The following is an 18,766-nucleotide window of genomic DNA, read 5'->3' on the forward strand; positions in this document are numbered from 1 at the left end:
ATGTAGTACCAAAAAAAAAAAAACTCTGAAAGACTGTATCTGACATGAGAGATAGTGGGGAAGAGGTAAGACAGGCAGCCAGCAGGCCAACACACGTTTTAAGGAAGACTGTATGCGTAACAATTACAGCATCCCTTGGAGATAGCGAGGGTTCAGTTCCAGAGCACTGCAATGAAGTAAATATCAGAATAAAGCGAGTCACACAAATTTGGGGGGGCATATAAAAGTTGTATTTATACTATACTGTAGTCTATTAAGCAAGCAATAGCATTACATCTAAAAAACAATGTACTTTATTGCTAAAAAATGCTAACCACCATCTGAGCCTTCAGTGAGTAGTAATTTTTGCTGGTGGAGGGTCTTGCCTCAGTGTTGATGGCTGTTGACTGATTGGGGTGGTGGCTGCTGGAGGTTGTGGTGGCTGTGACAATTTCTTAAAATAAGGTAACAATGAAGTTTGCCACAATAGTTGACTCTTCCTTTCACTTGAACACTTCGAGGCCATTGTAGGGTTATTAACTGGCCTAATTTCAATATTGGTGTGTCTCAAGAAACAGGGGGGCCCAAGGAGAGGGAGAGAGATGGGGACACAGCCGGTTAGTGGAGCAGTCAGAACACACACATTTATCAAGTGTGCTATCTTGTATGGGCACAGTTCATGGCACCCCAAAATGACCTCAATAGTAACATCAAAGAGCCCTGACCACAGATCACCATAACAATACAGTAATAATGAATAAGTTTGAAATGTTGCAAGAATTACCGAACTGTGACACAGACACTAAGTAAGCAAATGCTATTAGAAAAATGTCACTGATAGACTTGCTCTACACAGGATTACCAGAAACCCTCAATTTGTTTAAAAAAAAACAACAACACAATATCTATATGAAGCACAATAAAGTGAAGTGTAATTAAACAAAGTCTGCCCGTACTGTCATAATTGACTTACAGACTTTCAGCTCATATAAACTACAAACAGGTGTACCTTTTCTCAACTACCCTCTCATAACCCAGCTTTGAGCCTCTCTGTTTTGGCACATTCTCAACTGTTTTAAATGACCTAAAATCAAAATATTAAGCTGAATCATATAAAACTATCATTTTTACTGCTCAAAGACTGTCAAATATTGGCAATGTCTGGTGGTTTAACATATACCATGATGGATTAACTTACTAAATTCCCAAAATTTGACTAAAGAGACCAGGGCATATTTCCTAAGTCTTCAAGTATTTGAAAAACTATCACGTAGAAGAGCTTCAGATGGCAACTTAGCAACACGTTCACACCAGTCCCCAAAACAGAAATGGCATGAAGGTGTAAAAGGTAAAATTCATGTGTTCAGTTATTTACTGGGCAGTTCCCACACGTGCCAGGCACATTACGCGGTAAAGACAGCAAACATGCCCATGTCCCTCCTTTCATGGAGCTGATAGTCTCATGGGACAGATTTCAGCCCAACAAGGAGAAAGACAATGTTCAGAATTACCAAAATACAAGAGCTATAAGGAAAGGAGCTTTGTTAACACAAACCAAAATGGTAGGCATTTGTATTGCCCATTACTCTCTACATTCATTTTTACATTTTATTTGATGTATCAATTTTACTATCAACTGATTCTAAAGAAACATTCTCTACTGGCTTCAGTGACAAATTTTGGCCCAACAGTTCGCATTATTCACTGGGCCTGAACGCTTTGATGATGGATATCTATCTACAATACTGTTTTAAACATTAGTCACAAAGCACATTTAATTTTTATTAATGTGTTTTTCCAGCACAGTATATTCTCTAGGCACATAGAAATAAGGGAAAACTGACACCTTCTTTTGGAAAAGTATTTCTTAGCATTGATTTCTATATTCCTAATAGTATAATCTACTGCTTAGCCAGAGTACTGGGTAATGGTTATAGAAATATCATTTTTGAGATAAGAAAAGTTATTGCTAGTGTGAAAACCACATGTCATTTTTCATTTGTGTTAACTCATGCTCTGGAAGAGAAGCTTATGAATATTTTAAGAGACTGTTCAATTCCTCCTAGTATTATAGACATTCCTTCAAGCACTAAATAGAAAAGCACATAGCAAATACATTAGCCTTCAAAAGTCAACTAAGAATGCTCCCTGAATAACATAATTCACCTCATAGCTAAAGGAGCAAACTGTCTTAGTAGCAATTTTTTTACAGAAGTCTAGTTGATTTACAATTTTGTGTTAGTTTCTGGTGTACAGCAAAAGTGATTCAGTTCGATATATAAATATATAGATATATAGTATAGTACATATACTGTTTCCTAGTCTTTCCTATTATGTTTTATTACAGGATATTAAATATAGTTCCCTGTGCTATACAGTAGGACCTTGTTGTTTATCTGTTTTATATATAGTAGTTCGAATCTGTTAATCCTAAACTCCTAATTTATCCCCCCTCCATTTCCTCTTTGGTAACCGTAAGTTTGTTTCCTATGTGAAGAGCAATTTCTTAACATATATCTTAAACACTAGGAGACTTCGCTATATAAAAGAACACTGAAATAAGTAATAAAGAGACAATACTTTTGTAATCCTAATAAATACAATTTTACCTATTTTTTTCCATTTCTATTTTTTGCATTTATTAAATTCCTTCCTTTACTGGAAAGGGAGCAGTGTAACTGGAGCAGAGTGAGCGAGAAGAGAGAACCATGAACAGACCGGAGACAGAGGCAAGAAACCAGAACAGAAGGACACCATGGGCAACAGCAAGAAGTCTGGTTTTTACCTTGCCAAGGTGTTGGGGCGAAAAAGCAAATGATGGAATTGATCTACCACTGGTGTTTGCCAGCCAAGTCAAAGAGGAGAACAAGAAGACGGGACACCTGTAAAGGCCACCAAGAGAGTGCTCTACCATGAAGCCTTAACTGGTTTAAGAAGGAATAAGCCATGTTGGCCACCAAGAGGAGACCAGAGGCCTCCATGAGGCTCCACAGCATGAGTAGGAATGGGAAGGAAATGAAACAGCCAGAAGGGTGGGAGCTGTGGTGACAGACAGATGGCTATACCCGATTCAAGGTCTGGGGATAGTTCTGGCAGATGGAGTCAAAGACTTCATGCTTACATACTGCCAGAGCGGAGGGTAGGAGGTGCCATCAAAGAAGTCTCAGGGTTGTGATGGTAATAGTGACGGCGGATTTTTATCATTATTATTGTTATAAATTATTAGTAGTAGTGATAACAGCTACCATCTACTTAACACTGTATATGCGCCAAATGCTGTGCTAAAGCACTTCATGTATATGATCTCTTTTAAGAACAGTTACTACCATGCTCGTTTTACAAATAAGAAAATGAAGTAAGGAATGAAGTAAATTGCTTAAGGTCACTCAGCTGGTCACAGGCTGCGCTGGGGGTGGGGGTTGGGAGGTTCTGTCAGCTCTGGCCCACACCACAGCTCGCTTTGAGCCAGGATGCCTGGATGGCTGTGCTCTTGGTGCTGCAGCAAGCAAGGGAACAAAGTCCTCAATGAGCAAGAGGAAATACTCAGACAACAGCAAAAAAGGATAGGGAGAAGGTAACAAAACCCAACCCACCAGTAACAAAAGGCTTCTGTGTTAGGGCAGAACAGGGACAAAGCAAGAGAGAACTAAGAGAATGTGGGTGACGTCTCTGGGCCCCATGGTGTGGGGAGTCCAGTGGAATGAGGAAGCTGTAATCTCAGACTGGAGCCGGGCTTCAGCTCAGGCAGGAAGGTAAAGGGGGTGCTCCCAGAAGCTATTTAGGAGTCCAGCTGTTAATTTACAGCGTAACAGACTAGCATAGTGATTAAGAACACAGAATCTGGTGGAGGTAGCAAGACAGGGGAAGGGGGTTAAAAGGTACAAAATGCTACTTATATAAAAAAATTAATCCTGGGGCTGTAATATATAGCATGGTGCCTATAGTAATAATACTGTCTTGTATATCTGAAGGTCACTTTAGAGTAAATCTTAAGTGTTCTCATTGTAAGAAAAAACTGTCTATTAACTATGTGTGCTGATGGATGTTAACTAGACTTTCTGTGGTGATCATTTTGCAATATATAAAAATATCAGATCATTATGTTGTACACCAGAAACAAATGCAATGTTATAGGTCAATTACACCTCAATTTGAAAAGAAAGTCTAACAACAGGGAAATAGTACAATAAACTATGATGCATTAGAATATTATACAACCAGTAAAAAGTAATGCTTTTGGAGACTATATCATGACAATGATAATGACAGCCAATATTTCTTAACTTGAGCATTTATTCTGTACCAAATATTATTCTTTATGTATATTATATACCATATATGTATTACAATAAATAATAATAACATTTTTTAAAAAGAACACAGAAGCTAGAGCCAGACTGCCTGGATTTGAGTCCTGGCCCTACCACTTATAACAAATTATTTAGCCTTTTTATGCCTCAGTTTCCCTACTATAAAAAAGGGGTGATGATAAGGGTCCCTATCTTATAGAGTTGTTAAGATTAAATGAGTTAACATTTGTAAGATGATTAGACTAATACCTGGCATAAAGTAAATCCATCTAAGTGTTTGACTGAAAATCAAGTAAGATAAAAGAGGGGATACAGGGAACCAGAATATGCCATGCCAAAATACGCCACTCGGGCATAAGGGGTATTTTGAGCTAGAGGTAAAGAGAATCAATGGATGAAGAAAGAAGCTTTCCTGGAATTTCCCTTGCCTGACTAAAAGCAGACATTCGTGGAAAATGAGGACTGCCAGAAATCCCCTTTCCCAGGAAAGTTCTCTGGCCAAGGTGGACGTGGACACGCGCTAACAAACCTTACTCCGTTAGAGCCCCACATGTTTACCTTCCCACCGTCTGCCACCCTTGAAAGCCTAAAACCCTTTTCCCTTGTCTAATCACTTCTCTACAAATGTACTATTCTTCTGTTAAGATGCTAGATGAGCCCACATTCCAGCCACCCCTCTGAGTTACCCTTCATTGAGGTTTCTCTCACGTGACATGTACTGGACACATTAACAAACTCTTTGTTTTTCTCATTAATCTTTTGTCACTCTAAGTTTACAGGGTCCCCAGGGGAGAATCTAGGAGGGTACAAGGAAAAACAATTTTCCTCCCCAAGGGACGATGGAAAGGCTTAAAAGGGTGACAGAGGAGAGGAAGTATGAGGATCTCTGCCTCCGGGGGCCTGCACGGAGGCAGGTCAGGTGACAGAGGCTCTAATGGCCCTCAGAGGAGTAGGGCTGTGAGTCAAGACACTCTGACTGGGGAGAAGAGTTCATCTTTGCTTAGTGCTAAACGGTGTGTGGCTGAGGTGTTCTGATATCTCTGAAGACAGCTTAGCCGAGGCCATGAAGGGGGAGGGTCAGCAGGCTGCTGGGAAGCCCACCAGCCTGTGATGGTCAGAAGTCCATGAGTAGAGCAGCTGAGAAAGGCTCAAAGATAACAGCAAATGAATCTTCACAAGGAGCAGAAACACAAGGCATACACTTTCCATCTTTTGGGGGACATGACAGGCAAAATAAGAGAACGAGTAATGTTCAAATGAACATCCCAAAACATCCTTTCATTCTTCCTTTTATGAGATAAATGTACTTCGAATCTTTTATCATGCTAACCAAGGGCACTTTTCTCATTTAAAAAAAAAGATTTGCAAGGACTACTATAATTTCAGCAGGCTAAATTTTTAGCAATTCCTCAATCTAATACACTTCTTAACAAAATTACATTTCACTAAAAAAAAAGAATGAAATTACATATTCATTTCAATGCAAGAGGCTTTCAGTGCAATTTCATCACTGTAAAATGTGGAGAAATAACATGTAAGCACATAATTTTCAAATACCTCTTTAGCTCTATGAGCTATTGTGTAACGCTAGAAAAGGAGAAGGAGCTGTTTTCTTCTGGAAAAACAGGATCACTCAAGGTCAAGGGAGGAAGCTGAGACACAGGGTCTCGGATGCCATATAGCTTACCAGCTCCCTTCAGCGGCTACCGTCATAAACCTACATGTACATGGTGCGCAAAGACGGGCTTGGTCTCTTCAGCCCACCAGCATCTACCAAAAATAACAGTCAGTAGTTCTTCAGTTCAGACTATTAGTTCAAAATGCATAATAATTTTCTTCAATTTTATACATTAATCCTAAATTACTCTTCATCCTGCAAATTTTCAGTAATGAGTTCAAATATTAGTATCTAAAATTTAGTCCTTTTTTTCTATCCACTGGAATATTTTAAGAATTGGTTTCTTTTAACTTGAAAATTGAAAAACCATGAAAACTGATCAGACTATTCATAAACTCTAATTTTCAAGTTAGTTTCACTTCATAATATGTACTTGAACTTTTTTTTATCAACACTTCAATAATTAAATATATGTTCTTTAACAATTCTACTGCTTTCCATTACGTCAGACTAGCTCTGCCTCCATTATTCTGAACAAATAAGATTTTAATATTCTTGTGTAAGTAAAACTGAGCAGAACCCTGCGGGTCCCCCACAAGGATAAGAGCACCAGAGGGGAAAATCTAACTACACGATGACCCAACTATAGTCATAATATAAGCTGCTTCATCTTGAGCAGTAGTGAATGACAGCTAGCACAATTCCAAGGCCCGGCCACAACAGGATGGGATTAACACCACTGCCCATAATAATCTGATCTTTGTGGGCATCAAAGTAATTGTAGCTTGCTCTGCCCAGATATGTAAGCAGGCAACTAACTGTCAACAAGGAGATACTTCAGTTGGGATTTATAAGTAGTTCTTTGTAGGCAGCCCTTTGCAGAAAGCAGCTCTCTCCAGGGGACCCTTTTTGTCTTCTTACTTCCTTAGCAAAGCTATATTTTAACTAACTGCTGGCCCAAGCACACCTTTCAAATCTTTTGATCACACAATGTCTCACCTAACCTGTCAATTCTCTTTCTTAGATTAAAGAATTAGAAATGAAAAATAAGTAATTAACAAATGACTAGATCTTTTCCCCAGCTTTCCTTTCAGTAATCTCATGAGCAGACTGAACAAGACAGCATCTAAAGAACGGTCACAAGAAGTGGACAACTCTGCACACAGAAGGAGATGATGCAGAATCTGACCTCCTGCCTTCAGATTACTTCCCTTTTCTACCTTCAAAAACTTTCATGGCCAAGCAGAATCTTTGGAGTTGGTTCTGGGACATGAGTCTGCCCTCTCCCCAGGTTGCTGACCTCCTGTATAAAGCAATCTTTCCATTCCTACCAGCACTTATCTTCTCAAATATTGGCTTTCAAGCCGCAAGCAGCCAGACCTGAGTTCAGTAGCGTAAGCATATAGATATACATAGTTTATTACAACGTTGTAAGAAATATATTACCCTGGTCAACTGGATATATTCTTCTGAAAGTTGTGATGTACTATTTGAATAAACAGTTTATAAAATATGACACAAAACAAATATGACATTATTTTATTCATCCTGCTGGACTAAAGCAATACTAATTGAGGCATTCTTTTAAAAACAAATCTAATGAAGTAACATACTGACAAAAGTTACACGTACTGAACATTCAAACTATTTGAACACTATATACATTGAGGCTCCAACTAAACTTCATTGAAATTTTTCCATATATATATTCAAGTATTTAGATTTCTTACAAAACTGCATAAAAACTATAATCCAAAGCAACAGTACAATATACACATAAAAGACTAAATGCATGCATATCAGACAGTGATTATATGAGGGGACAGAGTGCTGTTCTCCCTCTATTGTCCATTTTTTATAATATTTTGTTTGAATTTTTAGAAAAGTCTGTATATTTTTAAGCAACAGTCTCTGGCATCTAGAAAGGAATTACAGGGGCAGTGGCCTTTTCTAAAATGACAAACCAACACCCTTGGGCTCACAGTCATACTAAAGCGGATGATATTTCACATTCCTCAGCACACAATGGATCTTTCATCAATACTGGAAACTGCCTTTGTGAGAATATTTGCAAAGAATTGATGGAATTCTCAATGTTGCAAGCACCCATTGAATTATTTAAAAGAACAATGAATGAATGACTAATTAGAAATGTTTCTTGAGCTCAGAGATATTTACAAAAGGAAAGACCTGAATCTAGCATTTTCTCCAGGGCAGTCAGGAAGAACAGATTAAGTCTATGAACTGTAGGCATGGGTTCCCAAATGCTTTGCCATCAAAACTTTTCCCTCTCCTTGACCAACTAGTGATTTTAAGTCCTAAATGACTCATAAATATTGTTTAACTGCTTGCTTGTTTTTTTGTTTGTTTATACATACTTTGTTCCACAAAATAAAAACTCAACCAACAATGAAATGGAATCTGATCCTCATGCCTCGTTCACCCCAAGAAGAGGTGCACTTTTGAATGGGCAACTATAAAACTGCATAAAGACAATGTGATATTAAGTTTTAAAAAAGTATGTCTCAAAAGATCATATAAAATGTGATACCCTTTTTATAAGGTTAAAACCAATTAAAAATACACATACTTTGAGAAAATACAAGGAAATAATAAACACCAAAACACCAACTTCAGAATGATGGTTAGCTTAAATGAAGGAAGGCCAAAAGATGGATTAATGAAAAGAAAAATGTGGTTAGATTACCACCAAGGTCTAGCTTTTGTTCTGGGTGGTGGATTCCCAGATGATTATGGTATTATTTTAAGATAGATAGATAGATAGATAGATAGATAAAAATAAACCTAGTATGGAGTAATAATAAAAGTGCATTATAAATCAAGGATTACTGAACCTGAAATGAGATGACGTGAAATGACTTGACATGAAAGGGAATGAAAATAAAAATTGTTCGCAGTATGTAGACTAATAACCAAACTACGATCTCTGCATCAACTCAAAAGTCACTCATCTAAATTTTACAATTTTCTGCTTCTATTTCTCTGTTTTCAATTGTACTGCATAAAACAATGTGTTCTCCAATGGATGTAAGACCTTCTACCATCACAGATGGCCCTTCTGCTCAGAGGGTGGTACCCAAGGAAGAAAAAAAGGTAGCACAGAGGAAAATGCCTACTGACTCTGGAATGGAGCTGACAATCCCCACAAGCCTCTCAATGGGCGGTTGGTGGTTCTTATTAATTCACTCAATGCTTATTAAATACCAACTATATGTCAAATATCGTGATAAGCACCGGGATCCTTCAGACTTACGGTTAGGACAGTCCTAACACACACCTGAGTCCAGTCCATCATCTTCCAGACAGCCCCAGAATCAACATATTCCTTGGGTCAAGGAATCGAGATAACTTTCCCAGCCTTTTTTATTTGGCTACTTACCTACACAAGTAAATGCTGAAGCAGCTCACTTACAAAGTGAGGTTACCCTGGCTCCCCCAAATTAAAAGATGTCAAATCTCTATTACAAGAATGGGGAGAAAAAAATGCTTCTTCAACAGAAGAGATTTCATGTAAGTGTATCACTGTTTGTTTTACCTGCTATCTCCAAAAGTGGGTTCATGTGATCTCCTTCTGCTAGCTTCACAAATCCAACCTGATTTCCAAAAGTGTCAACCCCTTCAAAGGGCAAAGTCAAAGGTTTTCCTTGGAGGATTTCTTCTATGAATGGTTTTAAGTCCAAAAGAGCATCAATACCACTGGTGAGAGATAATGTATTTTTTAGTAACATATTAATCAATAAAATGTACGAAATCAAATGAGAAGCAAGGTCATCAGTTTTAGAAAGATAAATTAATTTTGATATTTGTACTATTTTAAAGCACAAAATACCTTTAAAGCTCTAATCTATATGATCAAAATAAAACTAACATTAATTTTGAAACACAATCTATAGAAATGAACAAATCTTTACCTAATTGTAATTTATTTTATATTAAAGGCATAAAAGAAGATGCTATTTTATAGTTCACCAAAAAGTTTTCAACCAAGGAAATAATGTATGGACAACTCAAAAAAATTACTTAAAATAGTCCAGAAAAACCTAATACCTACAAGCACTTACATTAAATTATCTGAAAGTTCTACCGTCTTGTTAAAAGTACTAATATTTATATAGTACTAGTATTTATGAGACACTCTACTAAACCTTATAATACATTATCTCTTTAAGATATTGTAGTCTCTATGATAAGATAATTTATTGTACTCGGGTTCAACCAAAGTACAAGTTTATATTTATCAATTACAGCTACGTAAGTTTGATAACAAATTTTTTCTGTTTAGCCTATGTGATTAAAAGGCTATTCTGTATTTCAAATGCTTCATTTTTTCTTTATAAAAGCAAATGTTTACTATATTAGTGAATTACACATTATCAGGTTTGGAATATTTTGAAAATTAAAATCCACTATTTCCATGTTGAAGAGGATTTTGGTATAGGTACTTTATGAGGAAAAAAAACTAAAATCTCACTAGAGGGCAGCAATTACTCAAAAAAGAAATAAGAGCATTCTTAACATTATGGAGAGGGGTTTAAAATATCCTTCTGGGGAACCACCATTAAATTATCTTGATCAGCCATTTGTTCACCAGTAATAATTATATGTCAAATATGTGAAAAACAATGTAGGCATTTTTCTAGATCTTTCATACTTCTAATTAGTTTTTGATAGTTTCTAACTGATTTTCATCCATAGCTCCCATACTGTCTCATTTCTCTGTCAAAACAATGTATAATACTTCAAAATAGCTTTGGAAATGTCAACATTTTTCATTGTACCTCCAAATCCACATCCAAAATCCAATCTTTCCTAACTGTATTTATGTTCATCCAAAAAGACACACTGTACACACTTCTACTACAATACCGTCTGTCACTATGTACTGATTTAAAGCATGTAGAAATAGAACAGCCATTTCTGGCTCATCCATCACAAATCAGGGGAATTCAAGAGACTCATTTTAAATGTAACTATATATGAAAGCAGGCCATGCTAATGGTGAGGGTTTTTCGGAGACAATGAGTTCTATATCCTATTTTTCTTTAAAGAAATATAGATGATCTAAACTCAGCCCAGTTTTTCAGTTCTTTAGTAACATAAATTAATAAATTTGTCCTAATGAGATGTCATTGGTCACAGAGTGAGAAGGAGGCATAGTGCCTATTGGTAAGTATCACTAACTTTCAAATTCTTTAAAACAGAGTATCTTTTCAGAAACAGTTTATGGAATGACTTCTTTATGGTAAAATGAATAGAGTATAGGCATGTAGGAAACAGAATTCTGAAACTGGAGTTCAGACCCAAAAGCTGTATTTAAAACTCAGGTTGGGAAAGATCAGAAGCCTGACCCCTAAAGACATGTGATTCTACTATTTGAAAGAAACAACTACAAGAATCATAATTTGTATATTTTGAGTTACTAATGTATTGTTTTCTTCATTTTTTTTTTTTCCCTTTTCCTCAACCCCTTCCCAACCCAAGCCTTGTTCTTCATTCCCTCAGACTGTATGTCAGGGTAGGAAACAGAAGTAACCTGCAATCTATTCCGGCTTTGGTTTTCCAAAGAGTTTAAGCCTGAGCTTAATCCAGAGGCTCTACAGGCAGTAACAGGGAAAGGGGCCACCAGACATACAGACAGAGAATCCCAGGGAACTGGAGGAACAGCAAGGTCTTCCACCCCAGGTCGGAAAGCTACAGTCAATGACTGACACCCGACTTTCATGGCACAACTCTGGATCTGGGGGTGCGGGGTGTACAGGCACTCTAGGAATGAGTGAGGTAAAACAGAAATTGTCCACTAATCTAGCAAATGGCAGATCTAGCAGCTAATAACCTCGAGTGCCCACTGTGTGCTAGGCTCTGTACTAAGCATTTACACATATTAGTACTACTATTTTCTCCACTTACTTCAGAAGTAAATGGTTTGCTCAAAATCAGGCAGCTATTAAGAAGTGGTTGCGCCATGGTTTCTAAATCCTTACCTGGAATCCTAACCTAAGCAGTCAGACTCCAGAGAACTTACATAATTAACATGAGAAAAATAACTGCATAACCAGGGGCTACCATCTGATAACAGTAACAGGGTTTAAAGTATAGATGAGGAAGAATATTTATATAGCCTATTCTGTACACTGACTTATGAGTTGGAATAAATTATAACAAAGAATACATCTTCAGAATTTCAATGCCTCTGTGGGTTCTGCTAAGTTTTACTTATATTAAAGCAGTAACTTGGAAAACAATATTCAAGAAAGATACATTACTCACATGTTTACTTCATCTTCATTTAATAACTGCATCACTAGCAGGGTAATATGAAAGGAACCATCACCGCTCATTGCTTTGGCCAGTCGCTGATCTTGCTGTATTATTGCATTTTGCAGGATCTTAATTCCTTTTGTAATCTAATCACAAACAGACAAAACAGAAATTAGGTAAGCAAAATTTCCTTATGGCAACTTTTAAACCAAGGAGAAAAATAAGCAACTGAAATGGGAACAATCTCAAGATTCTTCAACCAAACAATGCTTAATTGTCTACTAATTCTCAAATATCCTGGAGTGATGACTGGGAAAGCTTAATAGGATATCTAAGTTAAAAAAAAAAAAAAGTCACACAATGCTTGTCCATCTTAAGAACATTAAGACCAACAACCTTATTTTACAGACTGGGTCATCACTGGTTGAGTGCAAAAACTCTCAATAGCCATGTTATCTTTCCAGAAACTTCTCCTTGGAATACACAGTATGACTCACTATAATTATGCTCTTTTCTAAAAATAAAAGTTTTACGCTTGCCACAGAAAGGTCAAACCAGCAGACAACATCCCATTTCCAGTGGCAATAATACTCATTTGTCCCCAAGTGAGTGTGTCTCAGAACCCATTCTTCACGGTCTTTAAGATTTTTGAGGACAGCAATAATTTCAACAGGCATGACTACCATCATTTTCCCAGACATGTGAGGAGGGATATAACCTTGGAGAGACTGCTACAAATTAAGTCTAAATGCATGTGTTAGAAAAACCATACAGTCTGCATCCAAGCAAAATCCCTGGACGCTCATCAGCCTTCCTCTCCCCACCTACTCAAGAGACACAAGAAGAGGAATAATGCCTTTTCCCTCCTCCATTTCCAGTTAGAGACAATTCTAATCAACTACTAAATGTGAGTGCATTGAAAAACAGTTTGAATATGAAATAGTAAACTGAGCAATCCCAAAGAAAAGGGCGCACAGAGAAGCCCAGAGGTGGCTGAACTAGAGAGAAAAGGAAAAGACGGGGCTGGCAAGAGGAGTCCCTCAAAAGACAGCAGAGATAAGAAACAGCTGAATCACGAGCACAGCTGACTGTTCTGATACTAGAGGAGCTGTTTTATCCTGAACAATATTCCCATTATCTGCAAAATGTGATTGGGCCAATCATGAGACGCTGTCCTGGGATCTGACTTCCCACATATCTTTACAATAAATCCGCATCACCCAAAGTACCCTCAGTGTTCCTGTATTCCTTGCAATCTGGAAGAGAGTAACACAGGAAACGGTGTTTTCCTGGTAGGAGGTTACGTAATAATACCTAACACAATATTTCCCAAGGTAAGATGTCACTTCCATGATACCCAACAAAAGAATATTGATAGCCTGATAAATAAAATGATCCTAACGTAATAGTACACAAAGATCTTTTAGAATCAGTTTCCTCTGCTCTGTATGGATAAAATGAAATAGTGAACTCCCTGAGGGCAACGTCTATTTCTTCTACTCTGCTGTCTCACCTCAGTGCCTGGAAATAATCATAAACACAACATTTCAACAACAACAGGAACTAACAACAGGACTTTCTTGTATGGTCACTAGTTTCTAGGCACTACTGTGAGCATTTTCCACATATTAGTTCAATGAAGCCTCCCATCAATCCTATGAGGTAGGTACTGGTAATTACCACCATTAAAATAAATTAAATATAGAAGATTAAAAACAGCCACAGAACTTGAGAAAAGGATAACGTGCAATACATGAGAAAAGATGAGGGAAATACCTGGAGGAAAAGATCCAGGAGGAGTGAGGAGGAGGAGAAGCAGTCAGAAACCAAGGAGGAGAAGGCACAAGGAATATATTTTCAAGAGGAGACAAGGAGAGGGGCAGAGATGCGGCTACTGACTCAAGAAATGAAACATCGAGGGGAAGAAGACATTTAAAGGAGATTTTAAGGAAGTCGTACTGGATCCTGTGTAATAGAATATATGAGCCCTCACAAAAAAGCCTTTAGTGTAAGTCTAATACTACTCTGCGATGATTTTACATTTGAATTTTTGAGAGTTTTTTCCCAGGGGCAAAGAAGTGCTGAGATTGGCTCGCAGGAACAATGAAGCAGCTCAAGGGAGTCCAGGGTCATGTGGGAAGGGCCCAGCCCACTGTCCAGTGAATCATGGGTGCTCAAGAATGTCAGAACTCAAAACAGTATAACTACATCTTCAAATCTCAGCCGGTAAAAATGGTCATTCTGGCTTAACTGATCATGAAAAAGTGGCTTGCGATGAGAACTTTTTCATACAGAGTGATGCAAATCAAGGGTGCTGGCCTTGCATCAGAAATCCTGGATTTTAACGCCGGGTCTGCTGCAGGTGTAACCTCATACAGGTCACCTAGCCTCACTGAGTCTTGGTTTCTCTAATTATAAAGCATCACCACACTTACAGGGATGTGTTAAAGACCACAGTAGACAAGCTACATGCAAGCTCTACACCATTTGCCTAATATAAGGTATGCAGCACTGCCAAGATTACGAAAATCAGTGGTTCTCTACCCCAAGGGGCATTTGTCAATGCCTGGAGGCATTTTCACTATCACAATTTGGGGGTTGCCACCTGCACTTACTGGGTAGAGTATTTGCATTTTCATAAAAACTTATAGTCTTCATTCTAAGCTCAAATACTAATTATATATAAATTCAGGACACTGCTCAAAAATTTCCATCCGATTGTATACTCATCATTTTAGTGCAATGTCCCACTAACTAGTGCAAAATAGTTTTAGACCATTCGTATCTTTGAATTATCCAGTAGCTTGTAAAATTGCAAATTAAAAACTGTAGAACACTTTGAAGACTGTTTCTCTAAAGGCACACAGTACTTATAACACAAAATTAACCTCAACCTATGAAAATGCTAAAGATAATCTAATCAAGTAATGTATTTCTAACTATGCTTTGATGCTCCAGATTAATTTATATATTCCTTGATACCATCTTTAAATTTTTTAACGCTTTTTTATTCCTAATTACATTCTTAAAAGATAAAAAGAAAAAAAGAAAAAACTTCAGAGTCTTCTCTGTATGCCATTTTAAAAAGTACCAGTGTCATTAAAGGCCAAAGGAAACTAATTTTTACAGCCACTGTTTAAAATTCTACAAAGCCATTAAAGCTTATCTGTTATCATAATCCCCTGCCACCGGCACTACTGCACAATGTAGTCTTTTTAAACCTAATATTATAGAGTCATATTTAAACAGGATATGGAAAGAAATTTTTAAAAATAAAAGCTTATTAAAATCTTAAATATTTCATACATTGAGTAATTTCTTTGTATTTAGAGAATAAAAACAGACAGCCATCTGCTAAACCTCACTACTAAGCCATATTTCACATGCCTAAAAATAAGACAATAAGAAAATTCATTTTTCTATCTTTTAAGCTTCCAAGTTGATTCAAAGCATACATGAGCTCAAAGAAAATACCTTCAAGTCAGTGCGTGAGGCAGAGCAGTTACAGTCTGGCACACAGGAGGAGGATGTCCTTGACTTCGTCTTTTGACATTATTTTTGGATTTTTTCCTAAGCTGTTACCATACATTATTCCTTAATTTGCTGCCTCATTAAGATTTAATGGAATTATCGCATCAATTTGCTACCTAACTTTTCTACAAAGCTGAATACGCTCATTTTTCTTGCTTCTCCACACCATGAGAAGAACTTGAAAAACTGATGATACAGCGATAACTTGGGAGTAAAGCAGTAAAAAAACCATCCTCAAATAGAAGAATTTTCTGTATCCACCAAGTGCTTAACATACATGATGATATCAAGTACTTTCACAACTACATTTCCCAGAAAGGAACAGAATGCACAAATCTACTTCTGTATTTTCATAAGATCATTAATTTCTCACATTACAAAATGATGAAATGCAGAATTAAATGTAATAAATGTCTAACAAGTGCCTTTTAAAACCCCTAAAAATATCACACTTTTCCATTGGTATAAAAAGATTATCTTACAAAAAAAATTAATACACTCTTAATTATAATCAGCTTCTAACTGGTCCCTTGCATTTTTCAGTGATGACTTACCTTATCGCTCATAAGAAAGCATACAAAACCAACATATGGCTAAATCCACCTAGAACTAATAATGAAACAATTCAAGCCAGTTAAGAAATATTTAGAATTTATTATAACATCACTAAATTTTTTCACCTTTATTTTTATTTTTTTAAACTTTTTTTTATTGAGTTATAGTCACTTTATTTTTATTTTTAAACTAATATGTGACCTGCAGGTAGTGGACAAGCACATACTTTCATATACTTGCAATTAGTATATTTTTATGCATTCTAATTCATTTTCCAATTTTATTTCTTAAAAATATGAAAAATCATGATTTTCCATTAAGAAAGCACTCCAAACTAAGAATGTGTTTTAAAATCAAAGACCCACGCAAGTCTGAATACTTTCTTCTTTAAAACTAGGTGCCAACAAATAGAGGCCAAAAGTAGAGCAGCTCATTGTCAGTGTGCTAGCTTCCAAAAGCTTGTTTGCAGGTCATTTAATTGGAACTTGGAATACAGTCTCACATTGAAACAACGTTATAAATGCTGCTCCTTTTCCCAGGCCTTCCCACAAAAGCTCATAAGTAGTTTAAAAAGAAAATTCACATCGGATACTTTCAAACAAAAAGGTGTTCATACAAAAGCTATAAAAAGTATCTCCTAATCTTCTCCCATTCCTACTTCTCCCCCACCCCTGGCCCCATATTTGCACCTAAGCGTTCGGTGACCCACAAGTGAGTCTTCTTGAGACAGAAACATTAAATTATTTGGTTTCCACATTACTTGAAACTTGTATTCCCCACTATCACAAGTCACCCCACCCCCTGGAAAGCAAACTGCTTTGAACCTCTATTATAAAAACCGGAACTTGGTATGCCAGAAACGCATCTTCTGCCCCAAAATGACAGTATTTTGTGTGTGTGTGTGTGTGTGTGTGTGTGTGCGCGCGCGCGCGCGCATCATCTCTTGCCAAGCTCTGTTCTAGGTACTGGGAAAGAGCTGAAAAACTGTGAGGAAGACTAACAAGTGTCAAATTTCAAAGATGAGAAATGACCAAAGGAAAGCCATGAATGTCTTTTTTTTTTTTCCCGAGGGCAGGGATGGGGGGGTTGACCTAGTCAGGGTGGTCACGGGTAGAGAGGTCTGAGCTGTGATTTTGGCATTAACAAAACCAAAAGGAGAGGAAAGAAAATTCCCAGGCAGAGAAGGCTTTCCCTGGGCAGAGGGAACCTGGTAAGTTCAAGGAAGCCCAGGGGTGCTCTGGCAGGAGGAACGAGGACTGAAAGGGAAAAAGCCAGGCCATGAAAAACCTTGCAGAATATGGCAAAGCCTTTGTCTTTATCCAGGTATCAATGGAGAAATACTGAACTGTATAAATAGAGGACGGGTCCAAATTTGGACTTAGAAAATGACCATTATCATCTCCATTTTACAACTGAATACACTGGAATTACAGAAACTTGGTAACCTGACCTACATCCACAGTGGCGTTTGTGGCCTGACTGGTATCCGAACAAGGCCTGTTGGGCTCCAAAGCCTGTACTCTCCCCTAGTTTCTACATGACCTCCCAGGAGTTGAGAAGCAGAAACAAAGGCTACTGCAGCGTACAGAGTGAAAACCAAGGGTTCTCTCCCATGCCCCTCCTCCCATCTTTGTGGCCTGAATCCTGAACTCAGTGGCAGAAGAAAAGAACCCCTCCACCCTCTTTCCTCTCGGGGCCCCCTTCTGCACATGCCCTATCCCACCATGTCACCCCACCCGCCTGTCTTCGCTGGAGGAGGAAAGAGGCCAGCACAGGGCTGGGAGGGGATGGGGCAGGCTCGGAGGGTGACCCAGGACCAGGGGAGCCAAGAGCAAAGGCATGAAGGGAGCAAGAGAAAATGAAGGGCCTAAGCAAAGCAACTTAGAGACGGACTCACCAAACATCTACTCTCACAGACTCTGGGGTGAACAATCTCCAGGCAAGAAATCAAGGCGTCTCTTCCACCCGAAATCGCATGCCCTTGGGGATGTCACCACCTGCTTCATAGGCAGTTTCCTTAGGACCTGTGAATTCCTGCTCTCTTCTAATTCCCATACGTACATGGGATTCTAAATCTCAGGGAAAACCTGTCCAAGTCACTTACAAGTGTTTTAATGTAATATATAATTGCCGATTATGTTAAACTTTGTTATCACCTAAACACTTTCAAGGGCTATTTTACTGTTAACTCACCACTACGTACCTGTAAAATCAGAGCCTAATTCTTTACTGTATCAAATTCTAGTATCTTGTTTTGCTCGGTAATACAATTTCTCTTTTTATCTTATCTTTTGTCCCCAACTAAACTGTATCTTGTGGTCTAGATATTCCCTAGAATGTCCCAATGGAATTTATTTTTTCTTTGATATATATTTGTTTGGTTTCAATTTTGCTTGCTTTGAGTTTTAAAAATTCATTAGCATTCTGTAGAAACACTCTAGTTAAATAAAGGGAGGAGCAACCTGAAAATGTGTCTGGTTAAGAGATCATAGCT

The 18,766-nt window shown here is 37.7% G+C and overlaps 1 protein-coding gene across 3 annotated transcripts in view; it reads right to left on the minus strand.

Annotated features, from left to right (window-relative positions):
- Window positions 1-18,766, minus strand: part of AKAP7 (A-kinase anchoring protein 7) — a 105,179-nt gene that overhangs the window by 71,983 nt on the left and 14,430 nt on the right. For all 3 annotated transcript variants that reach the window (XM_031455882.2, XM_064486699.1, XM_064486698.1), the window contains exons 4-5: window positions 12,196-12,332; window positions 9,464-9,624 (exon numbers count right to left, since the gene is read on the minus strand). In XM_031455882.2, the coding sequence (XP_031311742.2) occupies window positions 9,464-9,624; window positions 12,196-12,332 (298 nt within the window). The remainder of the gene's footprint in view (window positions 1-9,463; window positions 9,625-12,195; window positions 12,333-18,766) is intronic.

The sequence above is a fragment of the Camelus dromedarius genome, chromosome 6, assembly GCF_036321535.1.
Source record: "Camelus dromedarius isolate mCamDro1 chromosome 6, mCamDro1.pat, whole genome shotgun sequence".
Classification (NCBI taxonomy): domain Eukaryota; kingdom Metazoa; phylum Chordata; class Mammalia; order Artiodactyla; family Camelidae; genus Camelus; species Camelus dromedarius.